The sequence below is a fragment of the Chelmon rostratus genome, chromosome 2 (genome assembly GCF_017976325.1).
Source record: "Chelmon rostratus isolate fCheRos1 chromosome 2, fCheRos1.pri, whole genome shotgun sequence".
NCBI lineage: Eukaryota > Metazoa > Chordata > Actinopteri > Chaetodontiformes > Chaetodontidae > Chelmon > Chelmon rostratus.
The window spans coordinates 9,452,151-9,460,276 of record NC_055659.1 but is presented as its reverse complement, the minus strand read 5'-3'; the positions used below and the strand labels follow the sequence as shown (position 1 = coordinate 9,460,276).

The 8,126-nt window shown below is 40.8% G+C and overlaps 2 protein-coding genes across 3 annotated transcripts; both read right to left on the bottom strand.

The window, feature by feature from the left end:
• Positions 1 to 279: 279 nt before the first annotated feature.
• On the bottom strand, positions 280 to 3,829 carry LOC121623683 (N-acetyltransferase family 8 member 3-like). 2 transcript variants are annotated; one of them, XM_041961056.1, is made up of 2 exons: positions 3,742 to 3,829; positions 280 to 1,303 (listed from the first exon to the last, which is right to left on the bottom strand). In XM_041961056.1, exon 2 carries the CDS (start codon positions 1,289 to 1,291, stop codon positions 620 to 622), a length of 672 nt encoding a protein of 223 aa, XP_041816990.1. In that variant the 5' UTR covers positions 1,292 to 1,303; positions 3,742 to 3,829; the 3' UTR covers positions 280 to 619. The 2 variants fall into 2 exon arrangements, with proteins under 2 accessions (XP_041816990.1, XP_041817000.1); XM_041961066.1 differs by lacking the exon at positions 3,742 to 3,829 and adding an exon at positions 3,405 to 3,487.
• Positions 3,830 to 6,760: 2,931 nt separating this feature from the next.
• LOC121624181 (N-acetyltransferase family 8 member 3-like) lies at positions 6,761 to 7,483 on the bottom strand. Its single transcript, XM_041961818.1, has one exon. The coding sequence runs from the start codon at positions 7,430 to 7,432 to the stop codon at positions 6,761 to 6,763; it is 672 nt and encodes a 223-aa protein (XP_041817752.1). The 5' UTR covers positions 7,433 to 7,483.
• Between the last annotated feature and the right edge of the window lie 643 nt (positions 7,484 to 8,126).

Below are 8,126 nucleotides of genomic sequence, written 5' to 3'. Positions count from 1 at the left end.
GGGCTTCTTTTCAAGACCGTGCCTGTGTCCACAATCACTCCCTACTTAAAACAGTAGTCTCTATAAAGAATGTTGTATGCAGTACAGATTGTAAAGCCCCTTAAGGCTAATTGTGATTTGTGATTCTGGTCCATGCAAATAAAATTGACTTGACTCTATAGTACACTTCATTTGCTGTCCGCCATACCTAAGCGCAGTTAAGGGCCTTTAAAAGTGCAGTCAAAGCATGTGAGTGTTGGAAAAGGGGTAATGTGTTAAAGCAAAACATACAGCAGCATACAAGCTTTAGGCGTGGTTTTATTTCTTACATGTTTATGTGTGAAAGTTAAATGTGAATGATCAGTTGTGAAATAAAATCAGTGGTTGAAACACTAGTTTACATTAAAAATATTAACATTACAACAATCAACAGTCTAAGTTTACAAGAGCAACAGAGTCTCAACAAGCTGGTCTCACATACATACAGTAGAAAAAAAGGGGTCTCGGCCCTATCTGAGACTTTTATTGGTGTCATGAGACATAGCTTACAAATAATAGTGGCCGTATGCAAAAGCTTAGATCGCTGATAAAGAGGAACATAACAGGAATGTTGCAGTAGCTGATCCGTGTTATTTCAGGACTACAGCTCTTTTTTCATTCTTAAAATCGAGACCTTGGCCAACTTTATAAACAAAAAGGGAACCCTTGTTCCGACAAGTGAAGAGACCTGCCTAAACCCCAGTTTCGTGTACAGGGCCATAGCAGCAGTCTGAGTGGAGCTGGTCTCCAGCACCACCTCAGAGAAGCCTCGTTCCTTACAGAAGTCAATCACAGTCTGAGTCAACCTCACACCCAGGCCCGTCCGTCTGCACAATGGCGAGACGATCATTCTGAACAGTTCCCCGTATCGCTTTTCCCCACTTTGTTTGCCTATTACAGCCACCATACCCATGATCTGGGCCCTCCCATCAATCTCGGCCTCTGCCACCCAGTAACAGTCATCCGGTCGGCTCAGATAGTTCCCAGGGATGTCCTGCATGTCCGTCTGGAGTTTCTCTCTGACGTAGCTGTAATATACCAAATAAGAGCAGGAGTAGACAAAGCTCACCCAGACTCCTGGCAACACCACAGCCCCTAACACAGAGCCAAGGAGGTAGCCAGCAATACACAGAGCCAGGGTGATGGCGAGGTAGAGAGGGCTAGTTATGGCGTTGTGAAAACATGTCGGTATGTGCTCCTGGATGCCGGTGCTGAACAGGGTGTGCACGGCATCTTTGTCTGACGGACGGTACCGACGGATCACCAGCTGCATGACCACAAGGAACTAGAGGCAAACAAAATAAAGGATACACATGTGAAATCTTTCTTAAACTAAATCCCCAAACATAAGCCCTAATAATAATGCTGCAACTAATGATTATTTTGATGATTGATTTATCTGATTGTTTTCTCAATTAATCATTTTGACTATAAAAAGAGATTCACTGTACTTGGAAATCTGTAGTTTGAGCAATCACTGTTTTAATCTTTAATTAGTAAGATCTGTGTATGGACAGTTTGAGATGAGCGCATTAATGCAGTAGATGTTTGCAAAAGGACTTTGCAACAGCTGTTTCTTATATCACATAATAATCTGTCAAATATTAACTCTGAGTTATGTGCTGTATTACTGGTTATTGGTTCAGAGGAAAATATTGTACTTTTTACCCCACTGCATTTATGTGATAACTTTCAGATTAATGCAAAATACAAACAATAATCAACAACAACCAAATAATAAAATATGACATAGCACTAGACACTAGAAAAACATTTACATGGTACGTGGCATGGCACATGAACAGACAACGACCTGACAAGAACTGAGGTTAAGACAAAGGCTTAAATACACAAATGACAAATCAAACAATCATTCAGGTGGGAAAAAACACAGGAAGTAAAGCTGACAGATAACGCGAACAATTATTATGGATTAAGAAACTGGCTATTGCTAAATTGAGCCCCACCTTCACCAGCTACAACGCAGTTCCGCTTACACTGTAATGCATCAATAATCATAATCCAATAATATTAATTATTCTGAAATAGGCCATTCTGTAAAATGTGTAATTTAACTTTTGGCACTTCAAGCACGTGTTGATGCTAATAGCATTGTATTTTTCCTGAAGTAAAAGTTTGAATTCAGCACTTTTACTTGTTACAGAGCATTTCTTCTCTTTGGTATTGCTGTCCCCATCACCTGTCAATGCAGTCACATCCCCTTTACCCCCTTCTAGCGGCTATAACTTCCAGGGAAACACAGGAAGCGTCAGATGATGTGTAAGAGAGCGAGGAATGAGGTCTGCGAACTAGCTGGCAAGCCACTCTGCTTACTCCTGTTTGTCCTGCTCAATCGTGAGTACGATGATTTGTTGTCATCAGCAGTGGTGGTTGTTTAACAATGGAGAAACAACTCCCGTGATCCCACGCTGCTGCACTACATCATCAAACTCCATCTTTTGTTATAGTTTTGATTGAGAGACCACATAGCGGCAGACATTACATTCTGTGCATGTAAATGATTAAAACTTCCCTTTGGTGGATATCCACACAGTGTTGCATGAGAGCTAAAGTAGCACTAACCTGTTTCTATTTGGAAGTTTTAAGAATAGCTTTGCACAGCAACACACCTGTTAATTCCAGCTTGTTTTAGGCATTATTGTGCACTTGACAATGACAAAGGAGCTCATTACTGTTTAAATCTGCACAGATTTTGATGCTTAGATGCCAATTTCTTTTACCAATGACTGGTGACTTAATATCCTTATTTAACTGTTACTCAGAGGTACCTTTGTCTTTGACTGTCAGTCTGGTTTGACCATTGCGCAGCGTTTTGCTCTTCATGTACAAAACCTTTGCAAACCCTTCATACAAATAACATCTATGTGTAAAGAGGACTTTGTAACGTTACACTCGAAAGGTATTCAAACAGAGTAATGTGTCTCTCAGCCGGGCACCAAATCAGGCTTTCGTGGCATGTGATTCCAGATTTTGGGTGGAGGATACACACAGGTCTGGTGGTAGCCGGCTGATAACATGGTTACAGCAGTTAAATCACCACATGATAACCAGTGACCTGCTGATATCATGATTTCATCCCGGATAATGAGCTCTGACTGTACCGGAAACCCAACAGAACCGTTAGCGGACGTTTCTACCGTTGAGCTAACGCTACATGATGCTCAACATTAGCATAACTTAACTTTAGTAATTAGCCTCTAGGCCTGCGGTTAACTAGCTTAACTAGCTGGTTTGTGTGCGCCAGAAACCTCTTAATGACATCTAACTGATTTACTAAGTCGCAAAACACACTTAAAAACCGGTTAACTAACTTCCTCTAGCTGCATTATAATAAGAGATTTTCATGAACGATGATGAAATCTTACGGTTCTGAGACAACTTGTGAAACAGGTCTTTGTCGAGGACGGCTCAGTCCCAACTGCCGACTCAAATGAGCGACGACGCAAGACGTAACCTTGTACAGTTAATCTACAAGTTCATCGGGGAAACATTAACTTTAACCATAAGACGGCGCCGTCACAGAGGTCATCCTCAGAGACGCCGTTCATCTATACTGTGTGGTCGAAGTACAGCGACACAGCGGAGATAACGCCGCTCTCTCTACCTTTACTGTCCACACAGCCTCAACCAGCGCAGGCTGTGACTGTCCCGTATCTGAAACTGTGCGGGTGTCGTGTTGTTTCCACTAATTCTACCACATACCGTTCACCACAAACCCCAAACTCCGTGATCTGCGAAACCGGTTGCAGTTTGGTGTAACCAGCAACTTATTTTGCTGCACAGTGAGTCAACAGGAGGGCGGAATGAGGGGGCCATGACGCAATTTTTCTTTAACCCATTGCTGGCTGTTTTGCAATAATAATAATAATAATAATAATAATAATAATTTAAGCAAAATGCATCCACTCAGCCTGGTTCCACATCTGAATCACTGCAGATTTAATCAGCAATTCATATGTGTCTTTGGGTTGTAGTCAATGACTATTTTGGTTGGACATCTTAGCAGGTGGGATTAAGAACAGGGGACATCATCTTCCTCCCTATACCTACATCAATGAACAAGAGTGGCAGAAAAATAGGCACTAAAATGGACTTGTGCATGGATGAGATAGATGCAGCTGCACATGTTGTTGCACGACAGTGGACTTGCAGAGATAAAAAGTTTTAAATCTCTATAGTTAAATGACTGATGTGACGAAGTAAAAGATATCTTATTGCATTTCTTAGATTTTTCCAAAGTTGTTGTTTCTAAATTGTTTTATACAAAAAGGCTAACTAGCTCTGCACAAAGTAGTATTGCTGTTTTATATAGTCTTGTATTCTATGTGGGTCATGATCTGGTGAGGATGCTGACTTTTTGCCTGCAGCTTAAGCCTCACTCTTTTAGCAATATATCATTTAGGCAGACATCAAGTGTACATTTAAGACCCCTATCACAGAGTTTTAAAACAAGTCAGCTTGAAAGTTTGAAAAGTCCGCCAGATGCAGAGTTTGCAACCAACTCGTGCAGCTGAGATGAGGTTTAGCAAACAGTCATTTATCAGGCTTCTACATGAGCTCTGATAGATGAACCATGTTTTCAGGGTGTAAAAAAGCATTTGCATCCCTAAACCCTGCACAGGATGGTAGTTAGCTGCTGAAAGGTTATAATTTCTTGTGAGTGTTTTTTCCAGACAGATAGTCTTATTAGATAATTGTTAAACCTGAAATCTTCATTGATTTCTGAAATTGATTCCAGTTTGGGAACTGTGTTTGCAGAGCAGTCTGTTTGACAGGCAAATATCAAGGCTTAACATTTGTGTTACTGAAATCTGCATGTGTGTGCATGCATGTCAGGAGATGGCACTACATAGCTGCGTCCTCAGAGCTTCAGCATTACTGAATGCTTTTGAGTGGCCTAGTGCTGCAGTGGACATAATCACGATTGACATCCCAAACATCTATGATGCCAACTTGTGCATCATATCCTTGCAGTATTTGTGCAGTGGTTCTTTTTTAATTATTAATAAATCTTTTGCAGGCATGGACCCTTAATCAACCAATCACAGCCAGCTTTCTGCAAGAACAACACCATGTTTTTTTCAACAATGATTTGTTTAACACACTGTGTTCACTGGTGTTTGTGTGTCTCTTTGCATGAGGTTCTTAAAATCACAATTTTAAAGTTTTACACAGGGGACGACTGACTCTATATCTCCTTTACATGCCTGTTCTCTCTCATTCTGTTATTGCCAACAACAGAGAGAGAACAAGATTGAGAAAAATGTTCAAAAAATAGATCACAAATGGTTCACAGAAAGTGGTAACCCTATGATAGTTTTCAGTCCTGAAAGTGAACTTTCAAATTAATTGTAAAACACTCTAAAATCGAGCTGTTGCACTATTTTTTTTTCTCCAACAGATGCCCCATCTGGTACCTCATGTTCTGCTGCAAAGTGTTTGGACTGTATTGTTGTTGGCGCATGAGGGATAAACTGAGAAAATATGCGATAATATTTCTAATAATGGGGATATGCAGTACAACATAGCATAATATCACACTAACAGAAGACTTTTCCTGAAGTCTTAGAGAGACTAACCTCCTTTGCCTGGCGTCAGACCATTCATCATTCATGATTTCCATTTGGAAAGACTGGAAGACAGAATATCATCACAAGGCTTTCATCTGAAATGTCTCACCTCTTCCTTGCAGGAGAAAAGTGCTGCTGAGCTGAAGGCGATTGCAGCACTGACAGACTGTCTCGGCTGGTCCAAAAGGTAGCTCTTAAAGTCAGATCACGGTGAGACTTTGACACCCGCAGCGTAACATTTTCTAAAAATTATGTTATATGAGCATACTTGCTCGACAGAAAAATTGCATGTAGTCCGTTGGCCACCCTTTGTTTGAAATGCAGCAATACTAAAAGAAGCGACTGTTTGTGTTGCTATAGCACCATGGTATTACTATGTTATACCATAATTATTTACCCTAGAATGTGCCATAATAACATTTCTTTAAGGTCCAGTGTGTAAGGTTTAGGGGGATCTATTGACAAAAATGGATATATGATATTAATAATTATGTTTTAATTACTGTAAAGTCACCTGAAAATAAGAATGGTCATATTTTTATCTGAAATGAAGCCTACACACTGGACCTTTTAGGGCTTTTTATAAATGCACTATAGAGAATGAAACACAAGGTGTTGTTATTTCTTGTTATTGTATTGTATATATTGTTGTTATTATATCCATACAAATAAAATTGCTGTTCATTTGCTGTCCACCATAAGGGTAGTTGAGGGCCTTTAAAAGTGCAGTCAAAGCATGTGAGTGTTGGAGAGGGGATAATGTGTTAAAGCAAAACATACAGCAGCATAAAGGCTTTAGGCGTGGTTTTATTTCTTACATGTTTATGTGTGAAAGTAAAATGTGAATGATCAGTTGTGAAATAAAATCAGTGGTTAAAACACGAGTTTACATTAAAAATATTAACATTACAACAATCAACAGTCTAAGTTTACAAGAGCAACAGAGTCTCAACAAGCTGGTCTCACATACATACAGTAGAAAAAAAGGGGTCTCTGCCCTATCTGAGACTTTTATTGGTGTCTTTTGTTTATGTTTAAGTGGTCATGAGACATAGCTTACAAATAATAGTGGCCGTATGCAAAAACTTAAATTGCTGATAAAGAGGAACATAACAGGAATGTTGCAGTAGCTGATCCGTGTTATTTCAGGACTACAGCTCTTTTTTCATTCTTAAAATCGAGACCTTGGCCAACTTTACAAACCAAATGGGAACCCCTATTTCGACAAGTGAAGAGACCTGCTTAAACCCCAGTTTCGTGTACAGGGCCATAGCAGCAGTCCGAGTGGAGCTGGTCTCCAGCACCACCTCAGAGAAGCCTCGTTCCTTACAGAAGTCAATCACAGTCTGAGTCAACCTCACACCCAGGCCCGTCCGTCTGCACAATGGCGAGACGATCATTCTGAACAGTTCCCCGTATCGCTTTTCCCCACTTTGTTTGCCTATTACAGCCACCATACCCATGATCTGGGCCCTCCCATCAATCTCGGCCTCTGCCACCCAGTAACAGTCATCCGGTCGGCTCAGATAGTTCCCAGGGATGTCCTGCATGTCCGTCTGGAGTTTCTCTCTGACGTAGCTGTAATATACCAAATAAGAGCAGGAGTAGACAAAGCTCACCCAGACTCCTGGCAACACCACAGCCCCTAACACAGAGCCAAGGAGGTAGCCAGCAATACACAGAGCCAGGGTGATGGCGAGGTAGAGAGGGCTAGTTATGGCGTTGTGAAAACATGTCGGTATGTGCTCCTGGATGCCGGTGCTGAACAGGGTGTGCACGGCATCTTTGTCTGACGGACGGTACCGACGGATCACCAGCTGCATGACCACAAGGAACTAGAGGCAAACAAAATAAAGGATACACATGTGAAATCTTTCTTAAACTAAATCCCCAAACATAAGCCCTAATAATAATGCTGCAACTAATGATTATTTTGATGATTGATTTATCTGATTGTTTTCTCAATTAATCATTTTGACTATAAAAAGAGATTCACTGTACTTGGAAATCTGTAGTTTGAGCAATCACTGTTTTAATCTTTAATTAGTAAGATCTGTGTATGGACAGTTTGAGATGAGCGCATTAATGCAGTAGATGTTTGCAAAAGGACTTTGCAACAGCTGTTTTTTATATCACATAATAATCTGTCAAATATTAACTCTGAGTTATGGGCTGTATTACTTGAGGTTTGTCTCGTCTTGGGTTTTTCTCTTGTCATTTGTCATTTTATTTTGTAAACCTAACTCTCCTCTCGTTTCAGAGCACTTGCCCTCCCTCATGTGCCGCCGGTGCGTCAGCCTGATTACCTATTGTCTCCACCTGTTGCCTATTACCCTCCATGTGTTCAAATAGTCTGCGTCTCCCTTGTCTCGTGCCAGTGTGTTTTTTGTCCGAAGGTCGTTTCACCCGTGCCAACTATAGATCCACAGCCACAGCTCAAGTCGCCTAGTAAGCCTTTGATCCTCTTCGTGAGCGTTTTCTGTTTGTTAATATTTCATAGTCTAGTTCTGAGTTTTT

Coding starts and splice junctions, on each gene's coding strand:
- LOC121624181 (XM_041961818.1), bottom strand. CDS start 7,432: ATGCAGCTGGTGATCCGTCGGTACCGTCCGTCAGACAAAGATGCCGTG.
- LOC121623683 (XM_041961056.1), bottom strand. CDS start 1,291: ATGCAGCTGGTGATCCGTCGGTACCGTCCGTCAGACAAAGATGCCGTG.